Genomic DNA, 15211 nt, shown 5'->3' with positions numbered 1-15211 from the left:
ACTGGCACCATGTCAAGTATCCACTCCCTGCACCACCAATGCTCAGTAGCAACAATGTGCATCACATACACCAGGAGTCTCCAACCTTTTTTTGAACTTAAGTGCAACCCAGATCATACCCCTCATAAAATACAGAATAAACAGTTTATTTTTAGTGCCAAGTATGAACATCACAGCACAGTACAGGCCCTTCGGGCCTCAATGTTGTGCCGTCTTGTGAAACCAATCTGAAGCCCATCTAACCTACACTATTCCATTCTTGTCCATATGCCTATCCAATGAGCATTTAAATGCCCTGAAAGTTGCCGAGTCTACAACTGCTGCAGGCAGTGCATTCCACGTCCGTAATACTCTGAGTAAAGAAACTGCCTCTGACATCTATCCTAGATCACGTGCTAATGAGGCGAGGAATAGGGAGAGAGAGAAGTTGAACACATGGCAACAGGGATGGTGCAAGAGGGAGGGTTTTGCATTTCTGGATAATCGGGGCTCTCTCTGGGGTAGGTGGGACCTCTACAAACAGGATGGTCTTAACCTGAACTAGAGGTTAATATCCTAGCAGCCACCCAAATATAAAGCCTCACTTACCCAGCAGTCCCATGTCCGCTTGTGCTCAGTGTGCACTCCATCTGTACATGAGATAAGTTTTTAAACCTGACTCCTACCTTCCCATTGGCCCTCTGGTCCTCACTGTCCCTCCTCCCACTGCAAGTGCCGCTGAGAAATTGATGAACGCTGAACTCCTGAGATAAGTTTTTAAAATGTACTCCTATCTTCCCATCAGGCCTCTGGTCCTTGCTGTTGCTCCTCCCACTACAACTACCGCTGAGAAAACCAAGTATCTGTAATTATTCATTTTGTCCTTACTGAGTCTCAGTGAGACTGTGACTATACATCAGCTGCCAGTGCCTTTAAGTCTGGCTTTTACTTTGAGGCTGCTAGTGGTGTATTGTCCACCAACTGGATATCTGAGAGATAGATGCAATATTTGGACTTGATTACCTTTATTTGGGAGAACACTGTTTTGCAGAGGGGTCAAAGTAAGCTTTTGCTTTAAAAAAGCACAAAATGATAGATTGGTTTACAAATCCCCAAACATCACTGTTCCCTGACCTGATACCCAACTCAATAACATTCTACATAGTAATTACCTCCATATTATTTTCTCCACATTTTGAGAATTGCAGCATTTTGTTTAAGTATTGAGAAGACTGCAGACCCAGTTTCAATTCAATTCTGATCAGACAGGCTAAATCTCTATCCTTTCCCTTAAGTTCACAGCTCAGCTCATTTAGTTTTGATGTTATATCTGTAAGGAATTTGAAGTTGAGCAATCATGCATTGTTTGGTAGCTCATTGCATATTTCATTCCTTGAGCTAACAAAGTGACATTCCAGGAATTATATCTAAAATTCTCTATAGGATCATCCCTCGACTTAACCAACTGTCATCATTGTGTAGGATTAGTTCATTGTAGACAGCATTGAGTTTGTCATGCTGAAGGGCTTTTACTTGAATCGAGTTTACAATTTTAACAACAACTTCAATTACATGAGAAAAGTCATATCCTTCCACCAGCCCCCTAACAGGAACCTCAGCCTCCCCCCTCATCAGTGGCTAATGTACAAATGACAATGGCACTGTGTGTGGACCATGGAGCCATTCAATGCATATGCAGAGGTTTCCCATGATAGGGTCAGAGTTCTGTTGTGTTTAGTTGCTCAGTCATTGCTCTACGCATGCGTTGTGGCCATGTTACACTAAGGACGATCAGACCAAAATGTAAAATGGAAAACAAACAAAAAATATTTGTGTGGTAAAGAAATGCCAATAGCTGTGCCATCTGACATGCATCTATGCTGTATGTTTGACTTAACAAAATAAACATGCAGTCTAAAACTGGCAAGCACGCACATGTATATAAACACACCATCAAACACACAGGTAAACAACCATAAAGATGCATGGACACAACCACACAGCAGGCATGTACACAGACATGTACCAAGGTAGCTGTAAAGAAACCAAGCTTCTTCTTGTCCACTAAGTGGAGCATTATGCACAGTTCTCACTGCACCAATAGCCGCAGTTTGTTAACTTACTCACGGATAAGTGGATCGGGCTCCACCAGAAGCTGCTCTCTTAAGACATTCTGCACATGAGCATCATTCAGGTTCAGAGACACAATACTGTTACAGGCTTCCATTCGGATGCCAGGCTCTTGCTCGTAATGGAGTGCCCACAGAAGCAAATTCTTCAGCTGCTCAGTCACATGACCAATGGCTCCTAAAGCTTCTCCATCAGGGTTTAGGTTTGGTGAATCAGCATGGAAAAGAAAATAGAGAATATCATAATCTCAGCCTCAATACAGTAACATTACTCCCACCAAATACGCTCAGTACTGCACTCCTGCAGCAAGTCACATCAGACTATCAGGGAGTAACATGTAAAAATGGCAAACCAAGTAGAGAGACTGAAATTATAAACTGGAATTGTAAACTAATTAGAGAGGATTTCATCACGATTACAAACCCATCAGAAGGTCACCCTTGGGAATTACAAACCCATTGGGAAGTCATGCAAGCAGACATTCCATTTGACAAATTTGCAGACCAAGTATTGAATTGAACAATAAAACTAACGTGGCATATGTAATTACCAAGTAAGGGTGAAGCAGAGACACCTACCTTTGATTGCATATGCCTTGATTTTCCAGATGTGATCAGACTGCATCAGTCGCACCAGATGATGAAGGACCTGTAGACAGTATAAAAGAGTTGCTCAATGTACTTGGGGTTTACTCTGCCCTGCCCTCAAGGAGGTGGCCCTTGATGGAGAACAATGGACGTTGGCAAACTCATCCAATGGAAGGAACACTCCCTTCAATGTTCTGACTGGAATCAATAGATGGAAGTCAGAGCCCAGACCTCATAATGAATCTTGGTCACTGATCCCTACCATCAGAAAGTAATCAGGATCTGAAAGGCTGGGTCTTTTACTCATGCTCAGCCCAGGACACAACGGTTCACTGCAGTATAACTATCTCCACCCCAATGAGAGGTCAGGTCAGTTATCATAGGTACAAGAGTTCGTGCTTTCAATAATTTAACTCAATTTGGCGCCAAACAACAGATTAACTTTACTTTTTTAATTCATTTACAGGATATGGATGTTACTGGCTAGGCTGGCATTTATTACTCAATCCTAATTCCCCTTTGAAAAAGTGATGAGCCATTTGCTTACAAGAAGCATGAGTAATTCAAGCTCATCTCTGATACAAATTAGCTGCAGAACTGGGCAGAAAGGTGGCAAATGGAGTTCAATGTAGCTAAGTGTGAGGTGATTCACTTTGGTAAGAGTAACAAAAAGATGGGGTACTGGGCTAATGGTCGGATACTTGGTAGTGTGGATGAGCAGAGGGATCTTGGTGTCCATGTACACAGATCTTTGAAAGTTGCCACCCAGGTAAATAGTGCGGTGAAGAAGGCATATGGCGTACTGGCTTTTATTGGTAGAGGAATTGAGTTCCGGAGTACTGAGGTCATGTTGCAGTTGTATAAGACTCTGGTGCGGCCGCATCTGGAGTATTGTGTGCAGTTTTGGTCGCCATACTATAGGAAGGATGTGGAGGCACTGGAACGGGTGCAGAGGTTTACCAGGATGTTGCCTGGTATGGTAGAAAGATCGTATGAGGAAAGGCTGAGGCACTTGGGGTTGTTTTCATTGGAGAAAAGAAGGTTTAGGGGTGACTTGATAAAGGTGTACAAGATGATTAGGGGTTTAGATAGGGTCGACAGTGAGAATCTTTTTCCACGTATGGAGTCAGCTATTACAAGGGGGCATAGCTTTAAATTAAGGGGGGGTAGGTATAGGACAGATGTTAGGGGTAGGTTCTTTACTCAGCGAGTCGTGAGTTCATGGAATGCCCTGCCAGTAGCAGTGGTGGACTCTCCCTCATTATGGGCATTTAAGCGGGCATTGGATAGGCATATGGAGGATAGTGGGCTAGTGTAGGTTAGGTGGGCTTGGATCGGCGCAACATCGAGGGCCAAAGGGCCTGTACTGCGCTGTATTCTTCCACGTTATATGTTCTAAATAAGGTTCAGATGTACAGAATGGATAAGAGTGATTGGATGCTGTCTGCTGTGTATTTGATGTTATATTCTGGGCCATTAATTATTCAAGGCTAGCTTTAAACATAAACAGATACCAGGCCCATTAATTATTGGGTAATCAACCTGATAATAATTGACTCATTCAGCACTCCACATGGCCCGAGGTGAGCACAGGTGGTAAAATCCAGAAGCAACACTGAAAAATTATTTGCAAAGGATTAAGCGATACGGAAGGAGGCCATCATACCAATACTGGCTGTTTCAAAGAGCTCTCCAAAAGCTCCACATCACCACCACATATATCCCTTACCCCAACTCATATGCCCCTACCCCACAGTCAGGAAATTTTTTTTTCAATTTCAGCTAACATCCAATTTCCTTTTAAAGGCTTTTTCTTCTTCACCCATCCTTTTAGGCAGTGCATTCAAGATTGCAACTCATTGTGTAAAAATGATAAATTCTCTGCCTCACCTCCTCTGGATTTTTAGCAATCTAATCTAATCTAATCTTTCTGCTAATAGAAACAGCTTTCATCTGTGCCATCAATACTTCGTACAACTTTGAATACCTTTACTCGGTCCTTCCTCTACTCCAACCTCAAATCTCTCCATGACTGATGTCCTCATTGCTGGTATGTTTCCAGTAAAAGTTCTCTGCACCCACTCCAAGGCCTTGACATCATTCTTGAAGTGTGGTGCCCTTAATTGAAAACAATGTTCCTACTGAGGCCAAACTAATATTAAGCATAGCATCTTTCATTTTGGATTCTATTTCTCTACACATGATTGCAATATGATTTTGTTTGTTTTTTAGAAAAGTCATCTTGACATGTCCTACCGCCTTCACTGGTTTTTGTACATAAATCCCAGAGCTCAGTTTTGCATTCTCTTTTAAAATTGTATCCTTTAAGTTTACTAATATTCCTCTCCTCATATTTTTCTTTAAAAATGCATCAGTTCCCGTTACATAGCATTAAATTTGGTCTGTCATGCATCTGCCTATTTTATTGAAAAAATTGCCAGTGGGGAGATACAACAATTTCCTCATTGGGCTGAATCTTTGTACAGATGGAAAGGCTGACTGTCTTCCGTGACAATGGTACCTGAGGCAGGAATCTGAAAGTCTGTCCCTTGCTGTCATCAGCTGGCAGGTTCACAGGGGAGGCTGCATTTTCTGAAAGGCAAATCTCATTTTCACTCATGGGATGTCCAAAATGCAGCTTGTGCATTTTTAGTCTCATAAGACCTGGTCTAAACTAACCACAGATCTTTGGAGAGAAAGGGTACCCTTTTGGACAAGTGAGGTACCAATTTGGTTGTGGTCCAGAGCACCTTTGATAAAGTGTCAGGTAATCATTGGGAGAGGCAAGGTCTACATTTAGCAACACCAAAGGGCACATGAATGTGCATTAATCATAGATAAAATCATTGAGATTGACATGGTCAAGCAAGCTGTCAAGGGCATTTAAATATTGTAGAAAGTGTCTGCAGTGTTAAACAAAAAATGTGCAATTTACTCTCTATGATACAAGCCTGAAGACTGTCCTTATTGAGTCATTGCTGCATGACTGATTTCACATGCTATTATCAATGTGTAGTATCTGTCAGTTCACAATTTAGTTGACGGTTCTAATTGCTTATTAAGTCTTGTCTTTTTTTTCATAAGGGATTAAGTATTTGAAAGAAATTATATGTAGTGAGTAAGATTTATCACTGAGGGTGTTTTTTCTAAAAGATCGAATTTATCAACGTATATTTAAGAGCTATATTTAATCTCAGCATAGAGCCTGAGGTCTGTCCTTCGTGGATACTGGATGAGCTAGAATGAAGGGTGCAAGGACAAAGGATGGTGGACCGTGGGCTGGGCAAGCCGCACTAGTCACACAGGAGCTATCAAGGGTCATGGGGTTAGATGGAGGAGCAGAGGTTGAAAACAGAGTTGCTGCTAAACCTGTTGGTTTTCTCCAACAATTTCTGTTTGCTTCAGTTTCAGATCTTCAGCATCCGTAGTTCTTTATTTCAGTTAAAAATGGACTTGTGAGCCAGCAACCTAAGATAACTTTAAACATATTTATATAGTACAAATTTCACAGGTCACAGAGTCATAGAGATGTACAGCACAGAAACAGACTCTTCAGTCCAACTCATCCATGCCAACCAGATATCCCAACCCAATCTAGTCCCACCTGCCAGCACCCGGCCCATATCCCTCCAAACCCTTCCTATTCATATACCCATCCAAATGCCTCTTAAATTTTGCAATTGTAACAGCCTCCACCACTTCCTCTGGCAGCTCATTCCATACCCATACCACCCTCTGTGTGAAAAAGTTGCCCCTTAGGTCTCTTTTATATCTTTCCCCTCTCACCCTAAACCTATGCCCTCTAGTGCTGGACTCCCTGACCCCAGGGAAAAGACTTTGCCTATTTACCCTATCCATGCCCCTCATAATTTTGTAACCCTCTATAAGGTCACCCCTCAACCTCCGATGCTCCGGGGAAAACAGCCCCAGCCTGTTCAGCCTCTCCCTATAGCTCAAATCCTCCAACACTGGCAACATCCTTGTAAATCTTTTCTGAACTCTTTCAAGTTTCACAACATCTTTCCGATAGGAAGGAGACCAGAATTGCACGCAATATTCTAACAGTGGCCTAACCAATGTCCTGTACAACTGCAACATGACCTCCCAACTCCTGTACTCAATACTCTGACCAACAAAAGAAAGCATACCAAATGCCTTCTTCACTATCCTATCTACCTGCGACTCCACTTTCAAGTAGCTACGAACCTGCATTCCAAGGTCTCTTTGTTCAGCAACACTCCCTAGGACCTTACCATCAAGTGTATAAGTCCTGCTAAGATTTGCTTTCCCAAAATGCAGCACCTTGAATTTATCTGAATTAAACTCCATCTGCCACTTCTCAGCCCATTGGCCCATCTGGTCAAGATCCTGTTGTAATCTAAGGTAACCGTTTTTGCTGTCCACTACACCTCCAATTTTGGTGTCATCTGCAAACTTACTAACTGTACCTCTTATGCTCGCATCCAAATCATTTACGTAAATGACAGAAAGTAGAGGGCCCAGCACCGGTCCTTGTGACACTTCACTGGTGAAAGTGAGGTCTGCAGATGCTGGAGATCAAAGTTGAAACTTTATTGCTGGAACAGCACAGCAGGTCAGGCAGCATCCAGGGAACAGGAGATTCGACGTTTCGGGCACAGGCCCTTCTTCAGGAATGAGCAGAGAGTGTTCAGCAGGAGAAGATAAAAGGTAGGGAGGAGGGACTTGGAGGAGGGGCGTTGGAAATGTGATAGGTGGAAAGAGGTCAAGGTGAGGGTGATAGGTCGGAGTAGGATGGAGGCGGAGAGGTCAAGAAGAAGACTGCAGGTCAGGAAGGCGGTGCCGGGCTGGAGGGATCCGGCTGAGACAAGGTGGGGGGAGGGGGGATGAAGAAACTGGTGAAGTCCAAGTTCATCCCCTGCGGTTGGAGGGTTCCCAGTCGGAAGATAAGACGCTCCTCCTCCGACCGTCGGGTTGTTGTGGTTTGGCGGTGGATGAGTCCAATGACCTGCATATCCTCGGTGGAGTGGGAGGGGGAGTTGAAATGCTGTGCTACAGGTTGGTTGGGTTGGTTCGTCCGGGTGGCCCAGAGGTGCTCTCTGAATCGCTCCGCAAGTAGGCAGCCTGTCTCCCCAATATAGAGGAGGCCACACCGGCTGCAGCGGATGCAGTAGATGATGTGGGTGGAGGTGCAGGTGAATCTGTGGCGGATATGGAAGTTTCCTTTGGGGCCTTGGAGAGAAGTGAGGGGGGAGGTGTGGGCGCAAGTGTTGCACCTCCTGCGGTTGCAAGGGAAGGTGCCGGGAGTGGAGGTTGGGTCGGTGGAGGGTGTGGATCTGACAAGGGAGTCGCGGAGGGAGTGGTCTCTACGGAAAGCTGATAGGGGAGGGGAGGGAAATATATCCTTGGTGCTGGGGTCTGTTTGGAGGTGGCGGAAGTGACGGCGGATGATGCGCTGTACATGGAGATTGGTGGGGTGGTAGGTGAGGACCAGTGGGGTTCTGTCCTGGTGGCGGTTGGAGGGGCGGGGCTCAAGGGCGGAGGAGCGGGAAGTGGAGGAGATGCGTTGGAGGGCACCGTCGACCACGTCGGGGGGGAAATTGCGGTCCTTGAAGAAGGAGGCCATCTGTGTTGTACGTATTTTGAACTGGTCCTCCTGGGAGCAGATGCGGCGGAGACGAAGGAATTGGGAGAATGGGATGGCGTTTTTACAGGGGGCAGGATGGGAGGAGGTGTAGTCCAGGTAGCTGTGGGAGTCGGTTGGTTTGTAGTAGATGTCCGTGTTGATTCGGTCGCCTGAGATAGAAACAGAAAGGTCTAGGAAGGGGAGGGAGGAGTCCGAGACATCCAGGTGAATTTGAGGTCGGGGTGGAAGGTGTTAGTGTAGTGGATGAACTGTTCAACCTCCTCGTGGGAGCACGAGGTAGCGCCGATACAGTCATCAATGTAGCGAAGGAAAAGATGGGGGGTGGGGCCAGTGTAGTTGCGGAAGATGGATTGTTCCACATACCCTACGAAGAGGCAGGCATAGCTGGGGCCCATGCGGGTGCCCATGGCGACTCCTTTTGTTTGGAGAAAGTGGGAGGATTGGAAAGAAAAGTTGTTCAGGGTGAGGACCAGTTCGGTCAGTCGAAGGAGGGTGTCGGTGGAAGGGTACTGGGTGGTACGGCGGGAAAGGAAGAAGCGGAGTGCTTTGAGTCCTTCGTGATGGGGGATGGAGGTGTACAGGGACTGGATGTCCATGGTGAAGATGAGGCGTTGGGGACCGGGGAAGCGGAAATCCTGGAGGAGTTGGAGGGCGTGGGTGGTGTCACGAACGTAGGTGGGGAGTTCTTGTCATTGGACTCATCCACCGCCAAACCACAACAACCCGACGGTCGGAGGAGGAGCGTCTTATCTTCCGACTGGGAACCCTCCAACCGCAGGGGATGAACTTGGACTTCACCAGTTTCTTCATCCCCCCTCCCCCCACCTTGTCTCAGCCGGATCCCTCCAGCCCGGCACCGCCTTCCTGACCTGCAGTCTTCTTCTTGACCTCTCCGCCTCCATCCTACTCCGACCTATCACCCTCACCTTGACCTCTTTCCACCTATCAAATTTCCAACGCCCCTCCTCCAAGTCCCTCCTCCCTACCTTTTATCTTCTCCTGCTGAACACTCTCTGCTCATTCCTGAAGAAGGGCCTGTGCCCGAAACGTCGAATCTCCTGTTCCCTGGATGCTGCCTGACCTGCTGTGCTGTTCCAGCAATAAAGTTTCAACACACTTCACTGGTCACAGGCCTCCAGTCTGTAAAACAACCCTCCACCACCACTCTCTGTCTTCTACATTTGAGCCAATTCTGTATCCAAATGGCTAGTTCTCCCTGTATTCCATGAGATCTAACCTTGTTAATCAGTCTCCCACGGGGAACCTTGTCAAACGCCTTACTGAAGTCCATATAGATCACATCTACCGCTCTGCCCTCATCAATTCTCTTTGTTACTTCTTCAAAAAACTCATGGTCATGGATTTGCTTCTCCATACAATCTCATGTGGTCTGTATTTTTGGTGACTTTTCCGTCATCAGTTCCCATTCTAAGTGGTCACCATTATACCTACTGTAACAAAGTAGTGCAGACTCATTCCACAGAGCTACTTGAAGGTCAAAGTTCTGAAAACTTCTTTTAGCTCTAAAAGAACTGGGTGATGTCACTGGCAATGTCTACTTCTGTTCCACAGGGAAATCTTACACAGCAAGTCCCTGTTTAAAATTGACTCATTTACCTTTGTTACACTTTAAAGTTGCTATTAAAATCATGACTACATTTGCTTAACATGGTGAGTTTCAGTTTAATGTTGTCTGCCTGTTCTGTGGCCTGCCTATCTTCAAGACCTTACTCCCCACATCCTTCTCTGTCTCCCAACAACTGCTCCCCCATTCTAGCCCCTGTTCTCAGTCTCTCTTCACAACCACATGCACTCCAGGGCTCCTGTATAAATTCCTTTGTTTATACCTTTATAGTCAGCTGGTGTCTCTATCTGAACTGAATGTTGCTCTGAACTTGTACTGAAGTCTTCAGCTTCACTTAGTGACAGAAAGTGGTTAGTGGATGCTGTGCCTGCACTGGTCAGCTTTTACCACTAGACATAGCCTGGCGAACCTTTCCTTAGGGTGGGGGATTTCAAGACTAGGAGATACATTTTTAAGGTGAGAGGAGAAAGATTTAAAAAAGACATGTGGAGTAATTTTTTTTGTTTACACAGAGAGTGTTTCAAAGAACAAAGAAAATTACAGCACAAGGACAGGCCCTTTGGCCCTCCAAGCCTGCACTGACGCAGATCCTCTACCTAAACCTGTCATCCATTTTCTAAGGATCTGTATCCTTCTGCTCCCTGCCCCTTCATGTATCTGTCTAGATACATCTTAAATGATGCTATTGTGTCCACCTCTACACCCCCGCTGGCAACACACTCCAGGCACCCACCACCCCTGCGTAAAGAACTTCCTACACACTTGTGTGTGGAATGTACTTCCTGAGGAAGTAATGGATGCCGGTATAGTTACAATGGTTAAAAGACATCTGGTTAAGTACATGAATAAAAAGTGTTTGGTGGGATATGGGCTAAATGCAGGCAGGTGGGACCATTTTAGTTTGGGATTACGGTTGGACCGAAAGGTCTGTGAATCTATAACTGAAACTTCATTGGATTTGTCATTTTAACAATGTTTTAAAGTTGTTTTTAGCTGAGAAAGGTCCTGAAGTACTCTACATTTGTTTTTGGTGCTCATCACTGGATTTGGGAATTTTGGAGGCAGGTCACTAACCTTTAGCACCTCATGTCAAGGCAGTCAGACAGAACCAAGCAGCAAAGTAAGTTTTGGTGTTTCTCACTGGAATGAGAATCCCCATTGCATGAAGTTGCCTTTGCATAGAGAATGCATGAGTGCTGCTGTTGCATCTGAAGCACGAGTGAAGTTGACCCCTGTCATAATAAATGCTTGAACGTTGACAGGTCAGGCATATCCACATTGCGAGAAGTTAACAACTTGGTCATTGAGAAACGTGGGAAATAGCTAATGGGAGTAGGTCATTTGGCCCTCGAGCCTGTGTCACTACTCAATTAGGTCATGGCTGATCTTCTACCTCAAGATTAGAGTCGTGCTGGAAAAGCACAACAGGTCAGGCAGCATCTGAGGAGCAGGAATATCGACGTTTCAGGCAAATGCTCTTCATCGGGAATTTCCTGCTCCTCGGATGCTGCCTGACCTGCTGTGCTTTTCTAGCACCACTCTGATCTTGAGCATCTGCAGTACCCACTTCCGCTGAGTTGATCTTCTACCTCAGTAGTTTATTTCCACACAATCCCCATATCTTTTGAAATCTTTAACACACAGAAATCTATCGAATCACTATCTTGAGGATAGTTAATCACTGACACGGCCTTTTGGAGTACAGAATTCCAAAGATTTAGCAGCCTCTGGGTGAAGTATTTCCTCTGTGTCTCAGTCCTAAACAGTCTTTCTTTCATTTGGAGGGCATGTGTTCAGGTTCTAGGCCATAGAAATAAAACTACAACAAATCTGAAATTAAAGGTGAGAGTGCGAAAAGGAGCCAAAGGCCAGGTCTGAGATAGAGAGGAAGACGGGAAAATTTCAATAAGGAAAGTGTTGATGTAGTAAGATCAGCAGAAGATGTAATGGGACATGAAATGAGACATTGACCAAGTAAAAGTAAGAGAAGGATGAAGATTGGAAGTAACATTAAAGGAACTTTCTAGCTTAGGGAAATTGCACCAATGACATCACCGATGTACGAGAAAATGAACTGAATAAGACTGAGAAAAGGAATGCCCCACATATTTCAGAAACACCGCATAACAAGTGCCTTGTAGCAATGCCCTTCTGTTTGAAGGGAGTGAATAGAGTTGAAGGAGAGATTGTACAATATGTGAACAAGTTGGAGGAAGGTGGTGGTAAATTAGACCTCCAATGTGGAAGAAGTGGAGCTACTGGAGACCATCCATAATGAAGAGGAGTTGGTTATGACTTGGTATACAGGAAACTGTTGGAAGTGGCAGACAGCATTGTAAGAGGACAGACCAGACAAAAGGAGAAAAAAATATAGAATCAAAATGGGAAGAAATCAGTTTTGTGGCTCATAGGCTGAAATAATGATACTTCTAGGGGGTAGTCTTGTTTGTGGGTCTTCGCAAAAAGGTTCATGTAGGCTTTTGAGGGATGGAGTCTAGAAGGTTGGCGACTTGGCTATGGGGTAGGGTATGAGCTTCAGCGGAAGCAAGGTCACTCGCTGTGGCATTAAACTCTGTCATTAATCTTCACTCTCCTGGGATTTACGTTACATGGATTCTTTCCAGTAGTCACCTGGGATACTTCCGACCACTCCCATTTTGTGCAGTTGACCAAAAGTAAGTGGGGGACGTTTCTAGGGGTTATCTGGGAGTCAAGGGCCTTTGCTGTCCCTGATTGTGAAACATGGGTGTGTTGAGTACTCCTTCTGCCAGTGGGCAAATAAATAGCTGCCTGGCTGTTTGACACTGTTGATGTGAGGTATCAGAGACTGGTGCCCAGTCTCTAGCAGTCACCCATGTGGTGTGCTTTTACAAGGTTTTGAGAATTTCAATTGGTCAGGTGGTGAGTGGCCACGGCTCAGTCAGCAGCTGCCAGACCTGCAGAGTTTCTCCAGCTTTTTCTGTTTTCAACATGTTCAGTTTTTAACTATGCGCAGTCAAACCTGCTTTCTGCTCCCCTGTGCATCTTGATGGCAGGCAGGCAGCAGGATTAACTGGGAATCCTGCTCCGATCACTGTTAAAGATTCTCGCTTAACGAAGGCAGAACTTCAGAGTAAATGAGTACTGTTCCTACCTGCTCATCCTTTATCTTCAACAAACCAGCTGTCAGGCATGCCTCTCGCCTCACACCAACAAAATCATCACTGAAACAGGCGAGGAAGCTCGGCATCAGTTTTCCAGTCATCACACCAAGCTGACCAATACATGACAAGGCCTCGATTCGGCTCCTGCAATCCCCTTTCTCCAATATCTCCCTGCAAAACAATTGAATACAGTACAATCACCCCTCACATACTGACAGTCCCAGATGCTAAGTCTAACAGCAGTCTAGATTTGTTTAATATATCGTTCCAGTTGCATGACCACTGTAGTCTTTGGCTATAAACTCTGTGTCTTATGATCCTGCTCCACAGCTATGTGAAGGAGCAGTGCTCTGAAAGCTAGTGCTTCCAAATAACCTGTCGGACTACAAAGTGCTGTTGTGCAAGTTTTAAAGATGAAATTAGACCGTGAATCAAATTTGCTTTCTATCAACCTGATCGATGCCTTATGCAATGACAAAGTTATTGATTATTCTTCATTATCAATATCTCTCATAGATTAGAATGAACCCAGACATGAGCTAAGGAAACCCCAGAGAGAGAGAGAGAGAGAGAGAGACACATACCTTTGAGAAACATAGATTAGCAGGTCTCTTTCAATGTCATGTTTCACATTACCCACATACTGGATCCCAAAAGAGAATTTTCTGGAAGTGATCTGATTTACATTTAAGTGAATTAATAGTAACTGCTTTCATTGTCAGCGGAGGTTGACCATTAAAATATTGTTTCTATTCAATTCCTAAGGCGCTTAAATAGCTAATTCTGTTCATCTTTAAGAGCTTCCTGCAAGAGCTTTGTGTTACCTACATCTTTAGCTATTGTGCATAACAACACTAGCTCCAAATTCTGATAAAGATATTAACACCTCAGAGATGCCACTGGTATCATTCCCCAGTGCTGATAGAAATCTCCCTGCCTTTGACTAGCTGAAGAGAATAGAAGAACATCTACAAATGAGGGAAAAAATGAAGAGCAATCATGGATTTCAAAAAGAAATGTTCTTGTTGGCCATATTTCCTCCTGAGAAAACTAATAAGAGTCATAAAGATGTACAGCACGGACACAGACCCTTTGGTCCAACTCATCCATGCTGACCAGATATCCTAATTAATCTCGTCCCATTTGCCAGCACTTGGCCCATATCTCTCTAAACCATTCCTATTCATATAACCCATCCAGATGCCTTTTAAATGTTGTACTAGCCTCCATCACTTTTTTTGGCAGCTCATTCCACACATGCACCACCCTTTGCGTGAAAACATTGCCACTTAGGTCCAATTTAAATCTTTCCCCTCTCGCCCTAAACCAATGCCCTCTAGTTCTGGACTAGAGATTATGCAGTGGATGTAACTTATCTTCAAAAGGCCTTCACTAACATGACTCAAAAGATTAGTCCAGTTATGTGATCTTGGGGAACATAAAAGATCCTAAGCAGGCTTGGGCTTGACACAGTTTTGAGATGATATTTCCATTGATGGGGAAGCCTGGAATGAAGGAGAACAATTTCAAACTAAGGTCTCCCTTTTAAGGTGAAGAGGAGGAGGAATTTCTCCTCCTAGGACAGGTAATGTTCAGAGTTCTCTTCTCCAATGGATCATTAAATATATTTGAGTAGCAGAAGGATTGCTATCTGGCATTCAAGACGGACAGCAGAGATCAGGAGTCAGAGAGGCTGAAGGTAGGAACTGATGTTTCATATGGCTCTCTACTGGATTTACTGCTAGTCACAATATACAGAAACAATTGAGACACTGGAATCAAAAACACAATTTCCAAATTGTGGATGTCACTAAATTGGAGGGAGTCAACATTGAGAAGGGTTATCACAAAACAGAGGGTGGTTCATGTATGGAACGAGCTACCAGAGAAAGTGGTGCTGGCAGATAGAAATACAAGATTTAAAAGGGCATAGACAAATATGGGCCAAATGCTGGCAAGTGGGACAAGGTCAGATTGGGTAATCTGCTCAGCGTGGATGAATTGGACCAAAGGGTCAGTTTCTGTGCTGTCTGACTCTATACCTGTGGGCGGCACGGTGGCACAGTGGTTAGCACTGCTGCCTCACAGCGCCAGAGACCCGGGTTCAATTCCCGACTCAGGCGACTGTGTGGAGTTTGCACATTCTCCCCGTGTCTGCGTG

At 44.8% G+C, this 15211-nt stretch overlaps 1 protein-coding gene across 1 annotated transcript in view; it reads right to left on the bottom strand.

Annotated features, from left to right (window-relative positions):
• Positions 1–15211, bottom strand: part of heatr4 (HEAT repeat containing 4) — a 69142-nt gene that overhangs the window by 7551 nt on the left and 46380 nt on the right. The window contains exons 11-13 of the mRNA XM_087990171.1: positions 13041–13221; positions 2688–2757; positions 2103–2292 (exon numbers count right to left, since the gene is read on the bottom strand). Of these exons, the coding sequence (XP_087846297.1) occupies positions 2103–2292; positions 2688–2757; positions 13041–13221 (441 nt within the window). The remainder of the gene's footprint in view (positions 1–2102; positions 2293–2687; positions 2758–13040; positions 13222–15211) is intronic.

The sequence above is a fragment of the Chiloscyllium plagiosum genome, unplaced genomic scaffold (assembly GCF_037043375.1).
Source record: "Chiloscyllium plagiosum isolate Xiang-an unplaced genomic scaffold, Cpla_swu_hap1 HiC_scaffold_8, whole genome shotgun sequence".
In the NCBI taxonomy this organism is placed as follows: domain Eukaryota; kingdom Metazoa; phylum Chordata; class Chondrichthyes; order Orectolobiformes; family Hemiscylliidae; genus Chiloscyllium; species Chiloscyllium plagiosum.
Note: the sequence above shows the minus strand (reverse complement) of the source record. Positions and strands in the feature narration are given on the sequence as shown.